The following is a 25,000-nucleotide window of genomic DNA, read 5'->3' as shown; positions in this document are numbered from 1 at the left end:
CAAAGGATTTTTCACTTTCGCTTCGTCCTCGAAATATTACAAGAGATAAACAGACGTCATTCACGTAATGTCGTTATCCGCTTGTCAGTAAACTCGGGTTTTTCGTTGAAAGGGGCGCTTCATTCGAACTAACGAATGAAGCTTCACGAGCTTACATATATGTAGCCTATCTAAAGTCTAATCAAGATTTATCTCTAATTTGGCAGCACAGTGCGAAAATTTGACATTGAATTGAAAGAGCTATTAATTTGCATTCCGTCTGAGCTGAAGAGTTTTTCTTTTTAAATGGAGACAGTAGACTAAGGAAGTGTAGTGTTCTGTGACCTATTTTCCTAAAAGCAAGGCCAAATACAGACAGTCCGTGGCTTGCTGGGTTTTACACTCATTGAAAGACATCCTAGCGAAAAACCTTTGGTTATTTTATTGTCCATCATTGGGGAAACCAAAACTAAATCAAATGTCTTCTCTCCTGCTTCCCCAGGTGTGCCATGCTGCAGTCAGTGTCCATCTCTCACCTGATAACACTATTGGCCCTGCTGGTCCAGGGGCTCTCTGGGGCATCTACCCAGGAGGCCCCTGCCAGTCCCCCACCCATGGGTGACTCCAGCTGGGCCCTAGGTCTGCGCCTGTACCAGACCCTCCGCTCCGAGTCCGGGGCCCTCAACACCCTCTTCTCCCCACTGCTCCTGGCCTCCTCCCTGGGGGCTTTGGGTAGAGGGGCTGGGGGTACCACCGCCAAGCAGCTCCATGACCTCCTCCAGACACCCACTTTCTCCAAGAAACCTGGCCAGGCTGGGGAGCTGGCAGGGGGGCTGCAGTCTCTCAGTGAGGCTAATGGCACCAGCTTCAGACTGCACAGCTCTTCTGCTGTGTTCTCCAAGCAGGGGCCACAGCTGAGTGAGGGTTTGATGAAGGAGAGTAAGGGAAAGTTTGGGCTGAAACATCAGACCCTGGGCCAGGGGGATTCCAAGAGGGACCTGAAACAGTTCCATGCCTGGGCGAAGGAGAGCATGGGTGGGGTGGAAGGAGCTCCGTTGAGGGGTGAGATCCAGACAAAGACTGGAGCTCTGGTCGTGGCCAACGCCCTGCATTTTAAAGGTGAGAAGAAACAACCATGCTAGAACATTCAGTCCACTTTACACCCCTTCTCACAGTACTGTTGCAGGAAATGTAAAACTCATTTGTGGAGGACTGAATGATGAGTGTGTAAATAGCTTTGTGTGTGCAACCTCATTTAGTATAATTAGAGATGCTCTGTCCTCATTTACATCTGTGTATTAGACAGTCTAACCTGGTGGGGGTCCCTTAGATGTGGGTGGGTGGGTGGTTGGTTGTCTATGTTGAGCCGTAAATATGATTTATGCGCATGTGTGTGTATTCCTTCAGCACTTCGTACGTGCCAGCTCGCCTAGTGAAGAGTGTGTGTGCCAAGCAGCATGCCCACCTGTGTGTGTGTGTGTGTGTGACCCCAGCTGGTGGACGCAGCAGATAAAGGATGATTCTCTGGTCTATCACTGAGAGCTTATTTATCTTCTGTCGGGAGGGGTGATGTGTCATCTTAAATAATTGAGTAACAAGTGTCCTGGCTCTCTCTCTCCTGGCGTCAGGCCTGGCATCTGTGCTCCAAGTGCTTCCGAGTCTGCAGCTTTCACAGTCTGCAGCCTTGCTAGTCTGCAGCGCTTAAAGTCTGCAGCGCTTAAAATCTGCAGCGGAGGGGCAATGAGGAGTGGGCCTCAATCTACGGTTGTGCCAGTGTGAGCTTCACGCTCAGCACTGCTGGCTCTGTCTACACTCTCTCCCTCTCTACACTCTCTCTCTGTCTCTCTCCCTCCAGGTTATTCAGGTAGAGAGAGAGAGGGAGATTGTCAGGGAAACATAGTAACCAACAGACATCCCTCAGAAAATAGCATTTCCACCGACTGTAGATTGATAAGCAATCTAATTAATTTTCTTTGTTTGATGTTTTTGACTTTGTCACTGAATTAGTTTTTATGTAGAGCGGTAGTTAGTTAGTTCATTAATTTTGGGGATGAAACATACAAATTAGATCACGCAATAGATTACAGCGCAGGAATTAGATTACGCAAATTGGATTCCGAGTTTTGATTTATAATTTAAAAAGAAGTCAATGTTTCTTCCCTTGTCAGCCACTGCCCGCGCTCTATCCTAATACATTTATTTGTTGGTGAATTTTGGCCCTGAAACATTCTCGGCCTGTGATGATGCAGCATTCTCCGAAAATCATCTTCTCTGTTGTGATGGTGGCTGAGGATCCTCTCGCCGTGGCAACGACATCTGGTTCCTTCTTCTTGTTATTGTTTGTTTCTGTTTCATTCTTTTTTAGTTAATTATTGAAAAGCGGAATGAAAAAGCTCTGTACTGTGTCTTCCTCCCTTCTCTCCCTCCCAGCGCCAGAGAGAACAACAGAACCGGAGAAAGAGAGGAGGGGGTGGATGGAAGATGACGAGGGGTGCAATTAGCGGGGGTAGAAGAGGATTGTGAAAAGCAAAGAGAATGGAGAGAGGAATAAGGAGCAAGAGAAATGTAAAGAGAAAGATGGCAGGGAAAGGGCGGGGCAGGTGGGCAAAGTTCTGGGAAGAAAAGGAGAAGGGAGAGAAACGTAAAGAAGGGAAGAAAAGAGGGAGGGAGAAAAGTAAAAAAGAAGTTGTGGTGTCCTGCTGTGAGAGGGGGGGGAGAGGAAAGGAGAGAGAGAGAGAGAGCGAGATTGACAGACATGGTGGTAGGATGTAAAAGGGGCCTACCTTGGGAGTTCCAGTCCATACTTGTTAATTAATGCAGGCTTTGTTCTGGCGTTAGACAAACAAACACGAGGGGGAAAAAAATTGCGGGATTTCAGCAAACCAGTTGCCGAGAAAACCCACAGATAACGCAACAAAGGAGAGTTGAAAAAAAAAAGAAAGAAAAAAGAACCGTGCATATTTAACCTCTAATAATAGTTCCGCACCGCCACAACAATTCGTAATCAGTGAGAAGATGAAGGGAACAACGGAAGGAGGGAGGAAAGTTGTTGGCTCAATTGATTGTAGTTAGAAGCCAGAATGTGTTGTGCTATGGATCTGGGAGCGTGGGGGGACTGTTTTCATTACTGCACAGTTGTCATTGTTTAGCTTATTGTTATTAATAGGTGCCAGCCTCCTCTGCAATGCAGGGCTGGGTTCATATAATTCTACCAAAGCCCTGAGCACACTACCTTGTCTAGACACAGGCCCACACACCCACACACGCAAACCCAGATCACTGTGTATTCCTGAATGCCAGCCAGAGGGCCGCTTTGCCAGATAAACCCCTCACTTTTGTGGAAAACACCCCGTCATACCGTCATGTCACATGACCGCCAGAAGGTACCTCATTCCTCAGATGCGGCACTTTTGTTTACGCCGATCTAGTTTCATTTCGTTCTAAATCACAGAAACGGGACACTTCGAGCTCCAGCGTGAGCTTGTCCGGGAAGATGGAGCGCGTTCCGACGTGCCGTACGCCATTACATTTACATTCAGTCATTTAGCAGACGCTCTCATCCAGAGTGACTTACAGCAAGTACAGGGACATTCCCACGAGGCAAGTAGGGTGAAGTGCCTTGCCCTAAGGACACAACGTCATTTCGCAAAGCTAGAATCGAACCGGCAACCGTCTGATGAATAGCCCGATTCCTTAACCGCTCACCCACCTGACTCCAGCATCGCTGGTGCAGCTCCCAGGAAGCCAACGGGTTCCAGCCGCGGCCTATGCTGCAGCGGGTGGCGTTAGCGAGGAGTGACAGGGCAGATTTCAAAGTCGTTATCTACTTTTTGTTCTCCAATCGAGCTGCCCCTCTTTGTGATGTTCTCCTCTTTATCTAAAGGGGCAGCGAAAGGTCTTGGGTTATAGTGAGAAGTACTTTATTACCGAGGTGCAATTTGAAGTCTGTCAGGTCCAACGAAATTGAGTGTAGTCAAGAGGTGAGCTAATGCTAGCTGTTAGTTGAATGGGTCTGAATGGTAAATGGGACTACTAGCCATTAAATGATGGGATTCACTTGCCTTCTGCACAATCGCCCAGTGACCTGTCCACCTCAACCAATGACATTTTATTGCCAAGGGGAACACTGGGCCTGTCAATCAAGTGGCCCACATTAAGGCTTCGTTGTGTGGGTCTCTGCTATGATTATCAGAACATTCCCTATCCCTTTTAACCCAGTAGGTCCATATACACTATTTTTTCATTCAAGCATATCCATGTGGAATCCGACTTTACACATTCACAGCATTCAAATGTTCCAATGTAATTATGTCCCTGCGTTCCCAAAGGATTGTGGGAAAGAGAGTTTAATGAGGACACCTCAGATCTTCGCACCTTCCTGGGAGCCAAGTACACCAAGGTGCCCATGATGCACAGAGCGGGTAGACCACTTTTTCATGCGTCACTTTTTCAGCTCTGCATTGTTTTTTTCTCTCCACATACTCACCCTCCCACTCCTCACCGTCACTACGAGGATGTGGAGAACATGGTGCAGGTGCTGGAGCTGGGGCTGTGGGGGGGTGGGGCCAGCGTGGTGCTGCTGATGCCCTTCCACGTGGAGAGCCTGGCCCGCCTGGACAAGCTGCTCAGCCTGGACCTGCTGGCCAAGTGGCTGAACCACACCTCCTCCACCAGCGTGGCCATATCCCTGCCCAGGGCCAACCTCAGCAGCACTCTAAGCCTACAGGTACACACGCACCTCTTACCTTGCAGGCCGACATAGGCATACAGAGGCTAACGGTTCTTCTGTACTGTAGGTCACACTTAATCAGAGGATGATCTTTGGTAGTTTCTTTTGTAATGGATCGGGTAGAATAGATAGACAAACAAATGAATAACTTGGACAAATATATATTTTGATATAAATTAGTTTATATAAATATAATATTTATGTTATATAATGTCTGTGTTGTCTGATGGAGGAGGTGATGGGAGCGGTGTGCTGACTAGTCTTGGGTAGAAGTTCTGACTCCTGTCCTCCTCCTCCGGTCTTTGGCTGAGGAGATCAGTTAGGATGGTGAGAGAAGCTTCTGTGGCTCTCTGTATGGCACTAGCCTTACATCCTAGACCGTCCACAACCCCCTGACCCAGCCCTGGGCTCTCCTCCTCCCCCTGACCCAGCCCTGGGCTCTCCTCCTCCTCCCCCTGACCCGCCCAGCGGCTCATGCAGCCCCTGAGCGTGGCCAGGTCAGCTGGGGTCCCAGCGTTCTCTCCCAGGATCTTCACTGGCTCCAGCAGGGCCTGGGCAAAGGCATGGACCACCAGTTGCTCCATGCCAACCAGGCCCAGCCCGTACTGGGTCAACCCCACAGCCAGGCTAACTTCAGAGGCCCCCGCCCCGGGGACGACCCTGGGGTCCGTTAGGAGAGAGCGGTAGACCCTCAGGGAGGCAGCCACGGCCTGCTCGGCGCTGTCCAGCAGTGTCTGGTCCGGGCTGCGCAGGGTGACTGTCACCTTGGAGCAGGCTTCTCCATCCAGGGGCTCCTCCACCACAACACTAGCCTGAAGAGGGAGGCTCTGGTGGGGGTCGGCTGGGTGCATTCGCCTGGGGGATGGATGGGTCTTCCTGGGAGAATGGTGGATGTGGTAGCTAGGTGGGCGAGGGGCTGGGCTGGTCAGACGACCTTGTGGTCTATGCAGTCTGCGTTTGTGCTGGATAAAGTGCACAGAGCCAATATGTTTGTGCATCTGACGCGTGGAGGAGAAGTGTCCTATCAGTTTGGAGACACTGCCATGTATGCTGACAGATGGCAGGTCTTTGAAAACTCTGTCTATCTTTTTTGCAGCAGTTCTTTTATCTCTTACATTCATCTCCTCGGTCCATACCACCCCTTCCACTCTGTCTTCATCTAGACTGGCTGCCCATATCTCCAGGCCTAGATCCACCCAGTCGTCTAAGACTCTGTCCTCCTCCTCCTCCTCACTATCTTCACTCCTCTTCTCTATTGCTCTATTACTCTTTTCTTGATCCTCTTTTTGTATCCAAGCACTTTTCTCTTGTGGTTCCTCATTTTCTGTCTTATCGTGGCCCTCTGTCTCTTTCTCTGTTTGGTCCTCTTGAAAATCCCTCTCCTTGTCCTTCTCTTCTTTTCTTTCTAAAGTTCCCTCAATTTCTTCCTCGTTCTTTTTCTCCTTGTTTTCCCTACAACTTCCCTTCTCATCTCTTGTTCCTGCCCTCTCCTCCTCCCTCTCTTCCTCCTCTCCTGAGGCTTCTTTCTCTTTCTCTCCAACTACCGTTCCATCTCCATCCATCTCTCCATCCTCTCTCCCTGATCCCTCTGTGGTGCTCTCCCTCTCCAGCGCCACACAGACTCGGACACAGCTGGGGTCAAAGGTCACCCCCTCCCACACCTCACCCCTGACTCCTGAGGTGAGCGGTCTCCAGCTGTGGACGCAGCTCTTTGCCACCAGCCCTTCCAGCAGGGCATCCAGCCCGGGCTGCCAGGAGGCCAGGAAGCCCCTAAAGACATCCCTCACCTGAAGCTCCTCTCTGGGCTCCACCAGCCGCCCACAGCCCATCCCCTCCAGGAGGAGCAGGGTCCTGCCACAAGCCTTCCTGTAGCCTGCCTGGATCTCAGCCCCAGTCACCCCCAGCGCCAGCAGCTCTCTGGCCTGGCTTAAGAGAGAGGAGGCCAAAAAGAGCACCAGGGCTGCCCCATCGCCATGCTCCTTGGCCTGGGTGGAGGCGAAGGAGGCCAGGGCTAGAGCCTGGGGGTCCTCCAGCTTCATGTGGGTCAGAACCGAGGCTGTATCTGGGCTGCTGACCGGTTGGCTGGAAAAGCCTTGGGAGAAACGGAAGAGGAGGGACTTGGCCAAGCCGCGGGGGCCGTAGCACGGGCGTAGACGCCGGCCCAGATCCACGCACGGCCCCACAGGGAGGCTGTTATGGGGGGTCTCCCCTGGGACAGGGGTCTCCCCTGGGACAGGGGTCCCAGGCCAGGGCAGCATTTGGGGAAGGTTGGTAGTGTCAGTTGGCGGGGTGTGGTTGTTGTATGCCATATTATGTCTGTGGAGAAGAGGAAAGAGGAAGAGGTTAGAGTTTCTTAATGTTATCCTTACGTGACCTCAACTCATGGAGGGGGGAACATAGAAAAATAGTTAGTTTCCAGATAGAGGAGGATGTCTAAAACTAGCAAGAAAAAAACAAAACATGTTCCCAGTGCTGGCCTACATTGACTGGATCCTACAGTATCTTGTTTTGCCTAAATGTAGCAGTGCAGTTTTGCCTGTGTGACAGAGTGGCAAACTCTGGAGGATATGTCTCCTATCTTGGAGAGAGCGTGGCGCTGCGGTCGAACCACGCTGAGGCCTCCACAGACGTCAGGAAGCCATGTAGCCTTGTCTGCTGAGGCCTGCCCTGAAGAACAAGCTTTTGACATTAACATGGTGCCTCCTGCCCTTCTGATACACAGGAGGTGGTCTGGGTTCGGAGACTGAGAACATCTCTCCAGAATATGGCTACAAGGTCAGAAGAGTTTAAAAAAAGAGAGCACACTCGGATGCACTCGCCTCAGATGCTGGAGGGCATTCGAAGAGAACCACACTGTTCAATAGGCTACTGTATACAGTCCGTCTTATATAACCCACATGAAGAATAGTTTATATCTTCCTACTTTCTATGTTTTTCTTTGTCAGTCTCTTCTTGGTCGTCGTCCCCTCCCCCCCCCCCCCCCCCCCCCCCATCTCAGAAAGTATTTGAGGAATCATTACTGAAGCCCCTGAAGCTCTTTACTAACTCTGCTCCACATCCTCTTTCCTCTCTACCTCCTCTGCTCCTCCCTTCCCCCTCATCCCCCCCTCATCCCTCTCTCATCCCTCTCTCCTCTTGGCCAGCCGCAGACAGGCATGCTCGGGAGCCCTGCCAGCGCCTCTCCCGCACGCTCTCGCCTCCAATGGGGTAGAGAAGATATTGCTCATCACGGCACGTTAATGCTGTTTACCCCTCTGTCTGTCAGGATCGAGGACAGCCCCCGATTTGGAGTGGTGTGGAGGGGGAGGGGGTTACATCTGGAACAAACAAACTCGAATGATCAGGGGAAGGCTGATGCACGCTCGCTGTCATACCGTCACTAACTACCCAATCACAATTCCCTGCCTCCCCCGCACCCCCTCTCCCCCCCCCCCCCACACACGCGCACCCCCCCCCCCCCCACAAACACACGCACCCCCTCTCCTCCCACACACACACGCACATCCTCCCCTTCCACTCCCCTCTCTCTTCATCTCCTGAGTCATGTGTGTGACTGTGCCACATCCTCCTCCTCTCGGATGTGGCTCCTGGTGGTAGGGCTCACGTGTGCTCATGTGGCAGAGCTCAGTGACTGGGCGTTGGGCCCCGCTGACCTGAATAAGAGTGACATTCAGCGGGCGGAGGGGCTAGGAGGTGGTGGGGTGGGGGGCGGAGGGGGTCGAATGCCAGGGGACAAGGTGGAAAGCGGCGAAAACTATAAATAGCTAGCGAGCTCTGGGCCTGTCTCTCCTCTAGTGAAGGACAGGCCCTGCTGGAGAAGCCAGGGTTTGCTAAAGAGAGAGAGACACACAGGGAGAGAGAAAGGGAGAGGGCTGAAGCCACAGTTCTGGTCTTCTCTAACAAGCCTGGCCTGGAGGTCACTGGCTAACCCCCGTGATGGCTCTCTCCCTGGTTCAAACATACACACACATCGTGCGCTCATACACACACACACCCTGGATCAGGAATTATACGGACTAAGACGTATGAGTCGGCAAACAGGAGTTCACTCAATCATGGCTAATGAGGTCAAGAGGTGATGAAATATTTACAAGAGCACAGTACGGTACACAGCATAAAGACAGAGGCCTCTACCTTCAACCACAACCCAGTGTTAGTGATTAATGACAAGTGTTTCATTGACTGCAGTTACTAGCCTATACTTCAATACTTCAAACCTCATTGCTTTTCATGAGACAGTAAAGTGTAGTTTAAATTGACCTTGTGCAACTGTGGTCTAGAAGGAGAGTGAGGGAAAGAAAAGGGTGGATGAGGGGAATCAAATGGAAAAGAGGCAAGATATTGACAGTGTCGGAGAGGTAAAAAGCAAAAGCTCATGTAAATAAGACATCTGTGGGCTGAGCTGCTGATGAGCTGCTGGGGCTTAAGGAGAGAGACCTTCTCACACACACACACACACACACACAGATCAGGGCTGACAATGATGTCACTACCCCACACACATCCTCCCACCCACTCACAGTATTCTCATTCTGCACAATTGTAGATGTTCATAGACGAAAGGCCTATGCTCTGTTTGTGTGTAACCCTGCTTTCTTGCATGCATAATGCATGTTCTCAACTTTATAGATATTGTTTATGCTGTTAAGCATGTCAATAGAATATGCAGTCGCCGATGAATTATACAGAAAAGGTGGCCCAATGCTGGGAATAGGAGAGAGAGATGTCAGAGGAGAGGTGGAATATGTTAGGGTAGTGGAGGAAAAGTGAGAGAGAAGGAACATGATCGTGGGTTGAGTTTAATTTATTTACATTCTCGTTGTTTCATGAGTGAGTCCCTTAACTCCACATGCAATAAGCAGCTACGCAGAGTGCAATTTAGACATACCCTCACCTCCTCTAGCCCCTCTCCTTCCCTGTCCCCTTTCTTCACCTCCTCTAGCCCCTCCTTCCCTGTCCCCTTTCTTCATCTCCTCTAGCCCCTCTCCTTCCCTGTCCCCTTTCTTCATCTCCTCTAGCCCCTCTCCTTCCCTGTCCCCTTTCTTCATCTCCTCTAGCCCCTCTCCTTCCTTGTCCCCTTTCTTCATCTCCCAGCCTGGATCACAGTGTGCCCATGGAGCCTGCTTTCTCTATTAAAACCCAACGCTACGACCCGGTCGGATATCCAGCTTACTGTAGCTAGCTAGCCTGCTTCCCTGCCTGCCACTCGGCCAGCGCTACTGCCCTCCGTAGCTAACTCCCTCATCCCGAGGTTCATCCAACATCCACTTACTCTCTTCAATCGTCCGGTTAATTAATTTGGATACCGAGCGCTCCACACCAGAGAGTTGCCATGCGGGCCCAGTTAACCACACAGCTCAAGGCTACGTTAGCCGTTCTCCTGCATACAGAGCAGGGGCAGACCGAGGGAGAGAGGCAGTCACACAGCTAGACCGGCGGTGGATGTAGCGCTGAGTGGCTTCAAACGGATAGCTTTGTGCCAAACCGTATCTGACAATGGACGTCAGCAAGTGGTCCCTCAGTACAGCCTCTGCAGGCAGGCAGACGGAGAGAGAGAAACAAAGAGAGAGAGAGTCAGAGATGAAGAGGCAGAAAGACAGCGGGTCCCCGAGGGTCCATAAGGTGGTGTGCCACACCCCGAGAGCAGCAGGTCTCTCCGGCCCAGTCATCACCCCCCTGCTGAGGGGCCCCGGTGCCACACAAGGCGCTTCGTTTTTAAACGCTCGGTGGTTTAAAAAACATGAAGTGAGCCTCCGAGTTTATCCCCTTCCACAGGAGTGAGCTTTTGCGATTTGGGCGTAGGAGATGGAGGCAAGGAGACAGCAAGGGTTGTGAGGTAGCTGGGTCGTTTTCTATTTCTGTAGCAGACACGGAGACGAGGGGTGGGGTTGGTGAAGGGGAAGAGGTTTCCAGCTAATGTCGCACGTGAGCGTAATAGCTGGTGACAGTATTGTCGTGGTGAGGCACGGTTTTATGTTGCTGCTTTGGCAACAAGCTGCTTAAGGTCAGGCCAACCAAGGTCTCTGCCGGAGACTGTTTTCAGATGGGAGGAGGGGAAACTCTGTTCTGGCTATGTTTTACTTCATGGTGGGCATCCATCTTCCACGAGGTGAAGAATTCACTGGCTGCAGTCTATTTCTGTTTGCTGGAAGATTAGGAGCGAAAACCTTGAAATGATTGCCGATGGAGATGGAGGGCAGGGGAGAGTGATGTATACAAGGGGGGCGCCGGTCGAAAAAGAGAAGGATGAGTTGCGGAGGGAAAAAGACGGAGTGAGAAATGGAGGGAGTGAGACGGAGGAGGATAAAATAGAGGCGAGAGGCGCGGATGAAGGATGAGGATGCCAGGGAAGTGGCAGAGCAGCAGAGAGAGACAGTGATGAAGTGGTGGAGGACGGAAGGAGGGAGGAAGAAAGGAGGAATAATGGATGAGGACAATAGAAGTGCATTAGAGCAGGGGGTGGTGTGTGTGTGTGTGTGTGTGAGGACTGCCGTGTGAGCGGACAGGCCAAGGGAGGGGAGTTAGGGCACACCATGCACACTGGAGGAAGTCGATCTAGTTATTCCATCTAGAGGGGGAAGACACTAAGCTGACACAAGTTCCCTGGCTATTAACTCATCCATAACATCTAAATTATATAGAACTGCAGGCTCTGTTCTTGTTGCAAGTCGTAACACAAGGGCATTAAAATGCTTCTCAGGAACCTGATTACAAGAACTTAACCTCCTTTATCCACCTTTCACAAACTTTTGAATATTTCACGACTCGGGTGACAGTTTGACATTATGAGAAGACAGCCCCTGCGAAGGCTAACCTGCGAGATTATACAGAGAACAGCATCATCACTCACTCACTTCTCACTCTCTCACATACACCCGGGCCCCTGCCACACACACACTCACACAAACACGCCACACACACCTCTACGTCCAGGCCTGTCAGAGAGAGTGGCCCTGCGCCGTGGGTGTATAAAGTACCTGTCAGCCGCGTCTTCCTGTGGAATTCATATTTGAGGGAAAACAAAGGAGGGGGGCGGGGGGGGGGGGGGGGGGGGGGGGGGGGGGGGGGGGGGGGGGGGGGGGCTGAGGTCGCCGGGCAACACTCCTCCATTATTCATGGGCCACTTCCTCCATCCCTTCCCTCCTTCCCTCCCTCGCTCTTTACTCCCTTTATCTTCCCTCCCTCTATCTTTACTCCCTTTAGTCTCCCCATAGCTTTGTACCTCGAGTCGCAACAAGGGCAACTGTCACTTGACCAAATTTGAGGGAGAAATAAAAATGGGGGAAAAAAAGGGTTTGTGTGAAATGTTATTGATAGATTGGGGGCTGTTTGGTTATTGTTGTTGTTGTTGTTGTTGTGGCAGGGTGTGTTTGTGTTGATCATTCTGTGAGTTTACAAAAGGGCAGGGTGCCCCGTCTGCCATCCCTGTCACCACATGTTCAAATCCACTCTCTCATTGTTTGGACTTTTCAGCTTGTCTCCGCTTGCATAATTGATCTGCGGCGTCTATGCTGTCTCGAGCTGACATCTCTGGGTGTGTGAAGAGGTTTAGGGAAACTGTCAGTTGAGGGATTTGAATTGAGTTAGTGTTTATGTATCCAAAGTCCTGATTTCTCACTCTCTTTCCACGCTGCTTGTTTGTGTTTGGCAGAAGCAGCTGTCAGCACTGGGCCTGACCGATGCCTGCGACCAGAAGACTGCTGATTTTTCCGGGGCCTTTGGGAAGAACCAGGGAAATCTCCACCTGGGGGGAGTCCTACACTGGGCCTCCCTGGAGCTGGGCTCCGAGGCTGGGCAGGGGGCGGCGGAGCTGGGGGACGAGATTGTGGAGAAGAAGCCCAAGGTGTTCTACGCGGACCACTCCTTCGTTGTCCTGGTGAGGGACAACAGCACTGGGGTCCTGCTGCTGCTGGGGGCTGTGGACCTGGTGGAGGGGGAGGCCCTCCATGACGAGCTGTAGACCCACCCAGACCCAACATTGCCTGGCCCCTCCGACACCATCTCAATCACACGCACGGGAATGCACGCTACACATGCGCACACGCTCTCCCTCACACACACACACACACACACACACACACACACACACACACTCTCCCTCACATGCACACACACACACACTCTCCCTCACACACTCACACACAGGATTTCAAAATAACCCAGCAACTAAGATTTTTGTACTTTACGCACACACACTCTCTTTCCCTCACACGCACGCACTCACTTAGTCACACACACTTGTTCCACTGTAACAGACTGCTTTGTGTTTTGTAAGCTGAGACTGGCCCAGAGAGACTTGGCTATGCCATTCATTCTGACACAGTATCAGACTGAGGCTGGCTGTCACATAGCATCACTGACACTCAGGACTCTGACACGTCGTGACTCAGACACACTGACACTTGTGGCACACACGAGTGGAAACACTAGAGAATTACCATATTTGAAAGATCTTTTAAGACAAAAACTTGCACGCACACACACGCTCGTCCAAACACGCATACAGGCCGTGACAGATTGGACCTCAGAGGACTGGCAGTGGTGAGAGAGTCAACAGTGACAAACTGAAAAACAGGAGCACACTAACAAACACGCTGACAAAGACCTGGCGCTGACTGACTTTCAACAACACGGCCGCTCGCCGGACGGAGACTCACCGAGTCCTTCCAGGAGACAGATTGACGACCCAGCGGGGGGGTGTGTTGGTATGCGTGGCAGTCACATCAAGGGTGCCCCCGTTGACGGTACACAGCCAGATAAGCTGGCAGGGGGGTCGCAGCGTTCCCCCGGGTGGCATCTTGGGGAGAGCGATCACTCAGCCGAGTGGTTATTGATGGGCCAGCTTAATGCTAATGGCGCTAATGACTCAGAATGGCTGTCAACAACGTGGAGGTGACGGCCAACCTTTCAATCTCTTAATTCCATCAGGGATCAATGGAGGCCCTGGCTGCCTTGTCGCCCTCTGCTAATACGCTGTAACCAATTGTGTCCGTCGCCTTGAATGCGCTTGATTTGATGGTTATTACGGCCATCATCTGTGTTATTGATTCAATATGGGCTTTTCATATGGCCCTGTGGTGCATTAGAGAACGAGAGAGGCGAGGGAAGTGAGTGAACGCAGTCAGCTAAACGCTGCCATCGACTGTGGTGCAAGATGTTGAGTTTTATACCCTAATACATTACCGCGGTGGGTTGGAAGAAATCATTTTGTTTGTCGAACGCGTCAACAAGAGTTATTTCTTTTTCAGTGTTAATAAAATATGGTCTTATTTCAAGACGGTATTGCCTTTTTCAATCTCTTTTATATTTCAATTACCTACTTTCAGCATCAATCGGGCGTATAATTCAAAGCATGTGGGCCTAGTCGTTAGTGTAGCAAAAACAACACCTGTCCTGTTCTTGACAGCCGTGATATACGGTACTGTAGGCCCAGACACGAAGCTATTTTCTAATACTTCTCTGCACAGAAATATATTGTCCGGACCAAAGCCTCGCAGGGGTATGAAACTAGATTTAGAGCCCTAGACGTGTCAGATATTGAGCTCTGAGTGGAGACAAATTGAAGACTCGTGGGTCCTAGAAAGTTCCGCTGCCATAGCGTTCTTAAACACTGAATGCCTCCCTTCCTTCCCTTCGTCCAAAACTTCCCCTGACAAACTTTCCAAAGGCTACAAAACAAGCGGGGAGGAAAACAGTCCCTTATTTCTCCACAAATGAATTATTGAGAAATAAAACGGGAGGAATGGAAAAAAAAAGAAATAAGAAAAGACGACGCTCCTTGCCATTAATCTTAAAAAAGAACGTGTCCCTGCTCAGTCATGTTTTATTAAAGAGTTTTATATTCTTTTTTTCCCCCGCTCCATCTGATTCCAAAGTATGCTTTAGTGCTTGGCAGGCCTCACACACAGGTACTGTACAGACAGACACATACTTTGAGATTATTAGGTTCTTGCGGCGGGCGAGGTCTGAGACCAAAAGAGGAAGGATGTCGTTTCTCTGGGGGGTAAAAGTGTGAATGTGCAGTACATCAGTCCTGGCACAGCTGTTGTAATGGGCTGTGCAGAGATCAGACTGAAACCCACAAATGCACAACCTTCCTCAAATCTTCTACAGCACAGAAGTCTAGCTCTCTGGAGCTCAAACAGGGGACCAAACGTCAACAGAGCTTAGCCTAATCACACAGTGTATCAGGGTAGAGAGGAATGAAGCAATCATTTGTTGTTGTAGCTGTAATAACATGTTGAGAGAGGGTGATTGTGTGTGTGTGTGTGAGAGAGTGTGTGTGCATGTGTGTTGTCCAACAGCCAATTACACCCACCCCACAGCTGTGAAGTACAAGGTAATTAAGAGCATTGTGCAGGAACCGCAAAGGCTACAGTACAGCTCTGACTATGAAAGGAGGAGATGCAGTACAGTGGCTAGCTAGCCAGGAGACGAGGTGGGGTGTAAAAACCTGCTCTACTGACAGGGGCTGATGGACCCGGGGGCGTAGGCTGTGAACATCTCTCTTTCTCGCTCTCTCTCTCTCTCTCTCTCTTTCTCTCTCTCTCAGGCATCCATAGGCCACCCTGCTGACTCACCATCACAATAATCTCAACAGCAGCAGCCAGATGCATGGCTGCCTGCCTGTACCACCTCACCCACTGTTGGGGAAACCTGGGGGCGGGGGGGATTGGGTGTATAGCACAAAGGAGGATTTAAAAAGACGTCTGTGTAGCGTTTAGTATTTCCTTCAGCCTGCTCTGAGATTCCAAAGCATCTCGCCAGTAAACAGTTAACACGGACAAGGGTTCTGTCAACCTACTTTGTACGGATTTTCATATTTAAAAAGAAATGAATTGATTCAATATACAAGCTTTGGAAAACATACACTTTTTAGAACGTCATAGAGGGGAGCATTCTGTGGGTTTATTTTTGTTTAATGTGGTTTGTACAAATTGTTGTACGTTTTAGTATGTCTAGCAGACACAGTAGCTGCAAGGCACAGTCTAGTTTGGCGATACCAGACTGTCTGTGGAGTGGACAGGTAATTGAGTTGAATTTCATTATGGGGCTTGGTTGGAGTGGCAGGGTGACAGTATCTCAGCCAAGAGTGGAACCACATCTAAAGAGTTTAAAGTTTTATAGTTTGTTTTTAAATAAAAAATAACATTGGGCCCTGGACTTTATCTCCCTTGCTGCCTTTTGTCATGGTTCTGCTGGGAGTGCTCTGCAACCAGTCCCAGAGCAGGAAAGGAGTGAGAAAGAGCAGCAGAAGCGAAGAGCACTCTGTTTGAGTCCGAAGGCATTCCAGACACAGTACTTACCCTTTAGTGGAAAAGGCAAGTGGCTCAGATTCTCAAGGGTCACAGACAGGAGGCCTACAGATGTCCTTCCATTTTCACCTTGTTCCTCTTAAAAGCTTGAGAGAGAAAAGGCATGTTTGAGTCGAGTAAATAAAGATGTTTCAAGATGTGTAACCTCTTGGAAATTCATGTTGACATTTGAAAAGACTAGGCCTCGGTCAGACAAGCCGAATGAATAACGTGAATGAATGGCAGATAAATAAACAAGTTCACAGTGTTGCGAAATGTTGGGATAATGGGGAATGAACACAACTACAAGAAATAACAAGAACTAAACACAATGTGAACCATCTTACCGTGGCGTCTTTTTAAGGACATGACAGATGCAGTGTCAGTTGGTAGTGTGTTCTCGAACAAACGCACGCGCTCTCATTTTCAGATTTCTGTGATCCTGTGCTATATTACCCCCGCTGCGTCCTTTATGCTTTATAGAAGAAAAAGTATTACGTACAGCAATTTAAATACATTTACAAGTAGCCTACTTTATACAATGGAAACTTACATTTCCCACATTAATGCAGGCCTATAGGTAGGCTTATTTTATAGGGGTAATGCAATATATTGTTCATATATTTTTTTCTGAAAGCAGCCAGTCAGGCAAAGCATTGCTGTTCAGTACACCTGACCCAAATCACTAATTAAGGTTGTATATTTGCAATTTTGTAGGCCTATATTTGCAATCCCTGTTAAAGGTGTCTGTTCGTGCGTTCACACCCCTTCTCGTGCACCGTTTCCATGGAGACGTATCTACAAACTCTAGCTGCAGCACGAGAGTGGTCGCAGCCAAAGAAACTGAAAAAGTTGGTTTTACCAGCGAACATTCGCCATTTAATTGTTTATCTAACATATAGCTACGGTGTTGGAAGGAGAATACGATTTATTTCAAAACTCACTAATACCGTGACGCATTTTCAGGACTTAGCAACATTTACCTGAGGTAGGTGGTTGACTGCTTAGGTAATAAGTGAAGCTAATGCTAGAGCTAACTGTAACAGCACAGTACTAGCTACACCACTGGTGCTTCATCATTCATTGCACTGTAGTATAGAGCTTTCTACGTTCTTTGCTAACCTTCACTGTGTTGCCCAAAACAATTTGGCCATCTGAAGAGATATAACGCTACGTTTCGGAAAGTTTTCTAAATGAAAATGTCCAGTAATGTCCTAAGCATTAATGTTGTGTATAACGTTAGATATCAAGGCTAAATATTTCAGGTCCACAATTGAAACTGATAAAATGCCCATTTGCAATTATGTATTAAAAACAAAGACGGCTCCTGATACTGTACATATTTTAGGCCATACCGCCCAAACCTAATTATATATTAGTTTTAAAAAAATTGGTGGTTATGTAGTTTTATAAACTGTTACATAAAAGCACACCTCAACCTCACAATTTACCCTCTTGTGTTACTTTTGCTTCGGATATATTTGTTTTCTTATATATCCACCATCCATCAGTCACATACATATTACCCACTGTAAATACAATGAAGCTTGGGCGCCTCCGGGCAACTACCAAGCTGATGTTTAATTTGCAAGTAGGGGAATCGGCCTTCTTAAGTGTTTTTGATTATGTAAAAGTCCATAATTGAGACATCATGGCATACTGGATGTAATCAAGGCTGCTGTAACTGTTCCCTTCAATCACATCAATCCACAACTCAAAGAAAGCAAGCTAAGATCTGTTCACTGAGCTTCTAATCTTAACTCTGAAGCCTTGTCAGAAACACTCAGTTTACCACCGTTATATCTTCCCTAGCTGTCTAGAAGAGACAGCCCGTGAGGGGGCCTTGCCATGGCTGACCTAGAGACAGCGCGAAGTGGCCGATCATCCTCGGGCAAGTCCAAGCGCTCCGGCTCGGGAAAGGGCCGCAAGGGCAAGCACCAGGGCTCCACCCCTGGCCCTGAGGCCGTAGCGGAGGATCTCGAGGCCAGGCTGGCAGGTACAGGAGCTACCACAGAAATGGATGTAGTCCTTTTTAACGATAGATGATCTTTTTTTATTTATTTTTTTAGACTTTTGTGTGCCTATAATGTCATCTTATCTCTTAGGTTTACACACAGGCGTATGCGCACAAACGCACAAAGCAGTCCTTCTAAATTTGACAGTACTGATCTGTACTTACCTCAGAGTTACTTAGCTAGAGGTCTTTTCTATCTCTATGGGGTGGTGGCATACATGCCTTGTCTCAACGTAATTGGTCGATTAGCTATTCATACCCCTTTTGATGTGGTTTCTGGTTTCCTCTCAGAAGGTTATTCAAATGACAAGGCATAATGTAATTTTCTCTAAGATCTCTAATTATGTAATTATGTGATTATAAGAGCAAATAATGTCTCAATATAGTCTTTTCTTTTTTCTTTCAAGACATTTGTTGAGCTTTCCATTATTAGGTTTTTCTTCATTTAGAGAATACAGTGGTAGTCAGCATAATCCTATCACATGCACCAAACAGTCAAACTCATAACTACTGCGAAAACTAATGACTGTGTTCAAAATGACAGAAGGATAGAATAGGCTGAGATTATTCAGACAATGCAGTGAATACGATGTCATTATGAAAATGTCTGTCTTTCACTTTGTTGCCGTGGTTTCCTAGGCTTATTGAAATGTTTTTTTGTGTGTACGTGTGTGTACGTGTGTGTGTGTGTGATAGATGAGACTCCGGAGGGAAGTATTCCAGTAACGCCAGTGGTTGTAGAAGACATGGACACCTACACCATAGGCATGGTAAAAACATAAGCTCTTAAATTGAGATTGAATAGATTTAACTTGAACTTGTCCATTATCAGTTAATATTTAAGGGAATAAAAATGCTTTGTAACTCTTCCTGATGAATACTCAACAAAAGTCCTTCACAAGTGTCTGGAACAACAGGGGAAAAATCTGTCGTATAATAATGAAATGGTTGGATAGAATATGGAAAACAGGTGGTGATTACGAATGACTGGTCATTGAACCGGCACCATCGCCGTCCTTCTCATCAATTGATGTAATAGAATTAATTACACTTGTGGGCAGGGGAACGCAGCGCTGGCATTTACAGCTAGTGACCCATAAAGTACCTGTAATTTCTCGCACACACACGCACACACACACACACGCACACACTCCCAACTGTAAAATAACAGCTGTTGTGCGAGGGTGGTGTTTGTGATCAAACCCTCCCCACTCTGCTCTGCCTGTGACCGCTAACATTATTCCACAGGATAGCACGGTCCGCATCCCATATCATCTGCATACTAATATCATTTGGGTAATATCAGAGGTAACAGTCTCACTCTCTCCCTGCTGTGTTCAGATGTGGGGTGGCCGTGGGGTGGGGGTGTGTGTGTGTGGAGGTTGAGGTCGTCACGGAGACAAAATTAAAACAGCACAATGCGATGTATTAGCTCTCTGGGGGGCGGATTGCTGTGTCGTGGCAGTTGCAGTAAATCACCATTCACTCGCATCCCCTCCTTCCTCCACTCCCTCCCTCCTTCCTTTCCCACAAACACACACGTCTCTTCAGAGGGGGCTGTTTAAGACGCGGGTGTCTCTGACCGGGGTGTCCGAGGCCAGTTGGACGGAGGAGAACGACAAGGCGTTGGATAAGTTCATCGCCGACAGCTCCATCAGGATCATGGTCGTCTACTCCGACCCCTTCTCCGGACTACGGGTGGAGTACGCCATTCCGTCTCAGGTATTCTAGAGCCAAACTCTAGGACGTAAAGTAGTGCCGGCTATTTCTGAAAACACACAGCATACCACCATGTTGTATGAGGTTTACTTTGTAGACTGTGCTCATGAAGTCCCCGAAAGCAAGCAAGCTGCATCTAGAGGCCCAGAGGAATGATTACAAATGTTGTTTTGTAGCATTGCACCGCTTTCCTTTCCTATCAAAGAACACAAAAGAGAATCAGAGAAAGCAGAATTCAATTATGTATTCCTCTCTATTGCTTGATTTCACAACCTGTCAAAAGGACGCACTCCCCCTCTCTCTCTCCTGCTCCTCTCTTCTCAATGCTTCCTTCAATCTTTCACCGTGTCTCTCTCTCATCCACACCCTGTGAATCCCTCTCTATGTCCCCCCTCTCCCCCCCCCCCCCCCCCCCCCCCCCCCACCCCCCACCCTCTCCTTTCCTCTGCACAGGTGGTGGAGCAGCTGGCCTTCTTCATCCGCTCGTCGGAGGTGCCCATCCTAGAGGAGGGCTTTGAGAGCGCCGTGCAGTTTGGCAGCGTCCGGGCCGACGCCACCGAGAGCCTGCTGCGGACGATGAACGGCGTCCACGCCCCCCAGGTGACCCTGAGCACCGCCTGGCCCGAGAGCATCAAGAACAACTACTCCGCCCACATGCACCGCTTCCTCACCAACCTCACAGGTGGGCCCTCTCGCCGGAAGCCATCGCTCGGTACGGCCACAGCGCCACCTGGTGGTGGGACTCAACACTGTTCTTTCCTCTTATGCGCAGTGGGGAGAGAGCGCTTCCGGAGGAAATTGGTTAACAGCCAAACAAAGGCTTGAGGTCTGAATAAGAATTTAGTCTTCTTCTTCTTTTCGTTTCGCTGAAGTGTGATAGTTATATGGCAGTTTCCCATTGCTTTACACAGGCATGAGGTAAAAGTGCTGTCATCAATTCTCTGGTATTAAGGGGGCTAGCTATAAGACAGAGTGCTCTCTGGTTTGTTTTCCTGATTCTTACACGGCATCGCACACTGTGAACGTGGCACTCTCTGAAACTGTTCCCCACCTCTCTCTCCGTGGGAGGTCTCATTTTCTTCCCACAAGCATCTCCCTTTTTTACCCATTACATCAACTTATCGAGAAAAGCTTTCAGCCTTCCGACAACGCTTTTCCTCCGGAGAAAGAAATAAACAATAATATCCACAACAATAGAGGTTGCGTCGCGTTTCGTTCGACGAAACAACGCCTTGACAGCGACCCCTTGATCTGTTTGGTGCTCTCGCTCGCTGCGGTGCTTTTTGGAAATTCGAAATCGTCTTTTCATGTTGCATCAGCATACGAGAATGTTTTTTAGTGCCCCCCCCCCCTCTTTCTCTTCTTCCACTGCAACAGAATGGTAGAGCGAGCTGGCTAGGCTGCTTCCCAGTGAACCTCAGGCATAATCACACAGGTGTAGTGGTGCACTGTGATGGTTCAGTTATCATGCTAATTATCCCAATCACCGCACAAACACCACTTTTTACAGTTGGGGTAAACAGAAACTGCACACCACAATCACAAACTGCTTTTACCTCGTAGCAACGTAATCAGCATGCCAGTCTAACAGCATTTTGCATATGTTGTCTCCTTATTTGTTTGTTTTTTTTTTGTTGTCTTTTTTCCACCATTCCCGTTCAGTCAATTATATGAAGACAATATAAGAGACCCGATTTCAAGGATAGAAAAGGTCTAGAAAGAAGACAAACCAAGCCTGTGGGGTAAACAATGTGCTTCGAGTAACCGAAACTTAGTTCGAAACTGGCTGAGCCAATAAGACTGATGTCATGAAAGGAGCCTCTGCCATAACCACAGTCAGTCAAGTGTGGGATTTACTACATCAATATGGAAGTGAGGTCCGGGGGAACCCAGGTAATATAGCCCCCGGTGTCCAGATCCCTGCTCGGCACAGCAGCAGCAGCAGCAATCATGGAGAGCTCTGCTTTAGCCTGGAGGGGAGTTTTACCTCATCCTGTGTGTCTTCATTCATCCACTTCAATCTCACAAAGGTCAACAAGTACCAGGATACACAAGCACACACACACACACACACGGAAATGCCCAAATAAAACACAGAAAGAAGAAATCATGAACCACACAAACACCCAGTCAGACATTCTCTAAATATTTTTACCAAGCATGCAGTCAGAACTCTTTCTCGCCTACCTCGGTCTGAGTTGGCTCATTATTTATTTCTCATTAGCTGTCCTTGTGTTTCCTCTGTTTGCCACCGTAAAGGCCATTGTAGGCAGGGCTGTAGCAGGGTCTGGTATCTCTGGTCTGTTCTGTTTTCTGCTCTTCCACTCTCTCTGTCTGATATTTATCTTCTCACAATCAACATGACCCTAGTCAGGTCAGGGAGCCCATCTTCTTTGGTCTCAATGATATGCTGGCCTAGCCTCCTTTCAGCTTCTCAGTTTAACATTTCACCACGTGTAATGAGTTGAATTCCTTAGACTGAGTCCTTTGGTATGAGATACCACCTGATTCCAACCAGCGCCAACTCATGGGCCAGCTCTTCAGAGGGGTAGGAGGCCTGAGGGGTTCACCTCAGGAGAACCTGGGTACTTCTCATGACTCTGTGGATATGGGCCTACAGGATCGTACACAGCCATTTTGTCTTACCGGCCCGAGACGGCAAAAGTTCAGCTTCATTCGCTTTATTTCTGTTTCAGGATGCCAACGGCAATGTGCTCAATCTGCATTATCGTACGGCATATTGTGGTAGGAAATACTGTGCACTCCAGTGGAGGCCATTATAGAATGATTGCTCGTTTAATGCAATTTTGTGCTATAACGTGTGCGTGTGTGTGTGTGTGTGTGTGTGTGTGTGTGTGTGTGTGTGTGTGTGCACAGACACCAGATTCAAGCTGATGGGGAACACAGTGCTGTACATCCCCATGGAGGCCATGCAGTACAGCCCTGAGGTGGCCAGCAAAGACAAGGAGCTGGTGCACAGATTGGAAAGTAAGACTGAGGGAGAAGTGTGTGTGTGTGTCTGTCTGCATGTAACATGATTGCAGAAGTCATCACAGAGAAGCTCTTTAAATATCAGGTCAGCCATCCCTGTATTGTGTTACACAACAGCTCTCCCTCCCTCCTTCCAAATCCCATTCTCTCCCTACCCCTCCCCCCCCCCCCCCCCCCCCCAGTGGTGATGATCCACTGGACGCGTCAGATCAAGGAGGTGCTGAACGCCCAGGAGACGGTGGAGATGGGCGACAGCTCGGGCCCCCTGGAGGAGATCTCCTTCTGGAGGAGCCGCTGTGCCGACCTGTCCGGCATCAGCCAGCAGCTGCAGAAGCCGGGGGTCAGACACATCCAGGCCACCCTGCAGCTCTGCAAGTCCTCCTACGTCCCCCCCTTCTGCAAGCTGGCCCAGCAGATACAGGTAGAGGAGCACGTGTGGGAGATGGAGATGCAGGAAGACTGTGGGCCTGCTAGGGGCGGTCGACGGCTCGAGACGAGTTGGCACATGGCCGATTCTAACTAAAACTGCTTTGTCACTGTTCACAAAGGGGATAAGCTGTGGAGCCGTCAGTTCACCTAGAAATACAGTTAGGCTGCCGCACTGTAGCCAGGTCCAGTCTAGTATCGACCACAGTCCCTAGTGGAGACTGACCACAGCCAGGTCCAGTCTAGTGTCGACCACAGTCCCTAGTGGAGACTGACCACAGCCAGGTCCAGTCTAGTGTCGACCACAGTCCCTAGTGGAGACTGACCACAGCCAGGTCCAGTCTAGTGTCGACCACAGTCCCTAGTGGAGACTGACCACAGCCAGGTCCAGTCTAGTGTCGACCACAGTCCCTAGTGGAGACTGACCACAGCCAGGTCCAGTCTAGTGGAGACCACAGTCCCTAGTGGAGACTGACCACAGCCAGGTCCAGTCTAGTGTCGACCACAGTCCCTAGTGGAGACTGACCACAGCCAGGTCCAGTCTAGTGTCGACCAAAGTCCCTAGTGGAGACTGACCACAGCCAGGTCCAGTCTAGTGTCGACCACAGTCCCTAGTGGAGACTGACCACAGCCAGGACCAGTCTAGTGTCGACCACAGTCCCTAGTGGAGACTGACCACAGCCAGGTCCAGTCTAGTGTCGACCACAGTCCCTAGTGGAGACTGACCACAGCCAGGTCCAGTCTAGTGTCGACCACAGTCCCTAGTGGAGACTGACCACAGTCAGGTCCAGTCTAGTGTCGACCACAGTCCCTAGTGGAGACTGACCACAGCCAGGTCCAGTCTAGTGTCGACCACAGTCCCTAGTGGAGACTGACCACAGCCAGGTCCAGTTTAGTGTCGACCACAGTCCCTAGTGGAGACTGACCACAGCCAGGTCCAGTCTAGTGTCGACCACAGTCCCTAGTGGAGACTGACCACAGCCAGGTCCAGTCTAGTGTCGACCACAGTCCCTAGTGGAGACTGACCACAGCCAGGTCCAGTCTAGTGTCGACCACAGTCCCTAGTGGAGACTGACCACAGCCAGGTCCAGTCTAGTGTCGACCACAGTCCCTAGTGGAGACTGACCACAGCCAGGTCCAGTCTAGTGTCGACCACAGTCCCTAGTGGAGACTGACCACAGCCAGGTCCAGTCTAGTGTCGACCACAGTCCCTAGTGGAGACTGACCACAGCCAGGTCCAGTCTAGTGTCGACCACAGTCCCTAGTGGAGACCACCTCCCGACCACACAGCAGTGGTAGGTGCTGTGCTGTAGACCCAGCAGAGCAGAGGAGGGCAGGGCCGGACAGTAGGATGATTAATGGACAGGCTGGGAGCTGCACGTCCTGCCAGGGAACTGAAGCTGTATTCACTAGCTGCTGGCTTCATCCTGGTAAAGCGCTCAGAACGACCACGGCAGCGACGAGGAGCCGGCGAGGCGAGACGATCCATTTGGAAATGGAACCCCAGCCACGTCCGAAAGCAGCAGCTTGGATGTGGAGTTTAGGCGGCCAGTGAAGGATGATTGCTGGCGGGGTGTCAAATCACACACTCTGTCTATCTTCCTTCTCTCCACACACACACACACACACACACACACACCCTGAACCTGCCTTGTCGCAGGCTGGGTTTGACTGCTGACACACAGTAGTCTGCTTAAGCTGAATGAGGAAAGGGTTTGGACAAGGGGCCTATGCCCAGTTAGAGTGGGGACGCTAGACACACAGCCAGGCTCTGGTTGGAAACGGTGGGAATGTTCTGCAGGGAGAAGTTAGAAACGTGATCAGTGGCTCTTTCACATAGGCTTTGTG

The 25,000-nt window shown here is 49.7% G+C and overlaps 2 protein-coding genes across 3 annotated transcripts in view; both read left to right on the top strand.

Moving 5' to 3' along the window:
* The window catches only part of serpinh2 (serine (or cysteine) peptidase inhibitor, clade H, member 2), a 15,098-nt gene extending 1,070 nt beyond the window's left edge, over positions 1 to 14,028 (top strand). The window contains exons 3-5 of one of the 2 annotated variants that reach the window (XM_047049256.1): positions 482 to 1,098; positions 4,308 to 4,705; positions 12,360 to 14,028. In XM_047049256.1, coding sequence (XP_046905212.1) covers positions 482 to 1,098; positions 4,308 to 4,705; positions 12,360 to 12,668 — 1,324 coding nt within the window. In that variant the 3' untranslated portion in view covers positions 12,669 to 14,028. The remainder of the gene's footprint in view (positions 1 to 481; positions 1,099 to 4,307; positions 4,706 to 12,359) is intronic. The other variant, XM_047049258.1, reaches the window with a different exon arrangement.
* Positions 14,029 to 17,822: 3,794 nt separating this feature from the next.
* Positions 17,823 to 25,000, top strand: part of dnah2 (dynein, axonemal, heavy chain 2) — a 75,764-nt gene continuing 68,586 nt past the window's right edge. The window contains exons 1-6 of the mRNA XM_047048787.1: positions 17,823 to 17,998; positions 18,713 to 18,786; positions 19,568 to 19,738; positions 20,189 to 20,417; positions 22,613 to 22,723; positions 22,909 to 23,161. Of these exons, the coding sequence (XP_046904743.1) occupies positions 17,851 to 17,998; positions 18,713 to 18,786; positions 19,568 to 19,738; positions 20,189 to 20,417; positions 22,613 to 22,723; positions 22,909 to 23,161 (986 nt within the window). The 5' untranslated portion in view covers positions 17,823 to 17,850. The remainder of the gene's footprint in view (positions 17,999 to 18,712; positions 18,787 to 19,567; positions 19,739 to 20,188; positions 20,418 to 22,612; positions 22,724 to 22,908; positions 23,162 to 25,000) is intronic.

Source organism: Hypomesus transpacificus, chromosome 25, assembly GCF_021917145.1.
Source record: "Hypomesus transpacificus isolate Combined female chromosome 25, fHypTra1, whole genome shotgun sequence".
Taxonomy (NCBI): domain Eukaryota; kingdom Metazoa; phylum Chordata; class Actinopteri; order Osmeriformes; family Osmeridae; genus Hypomesus; species Hypomesus transpacificus.
This window is presented reverse-complemented; position numbering and strand designations above follow the sequence as displayed.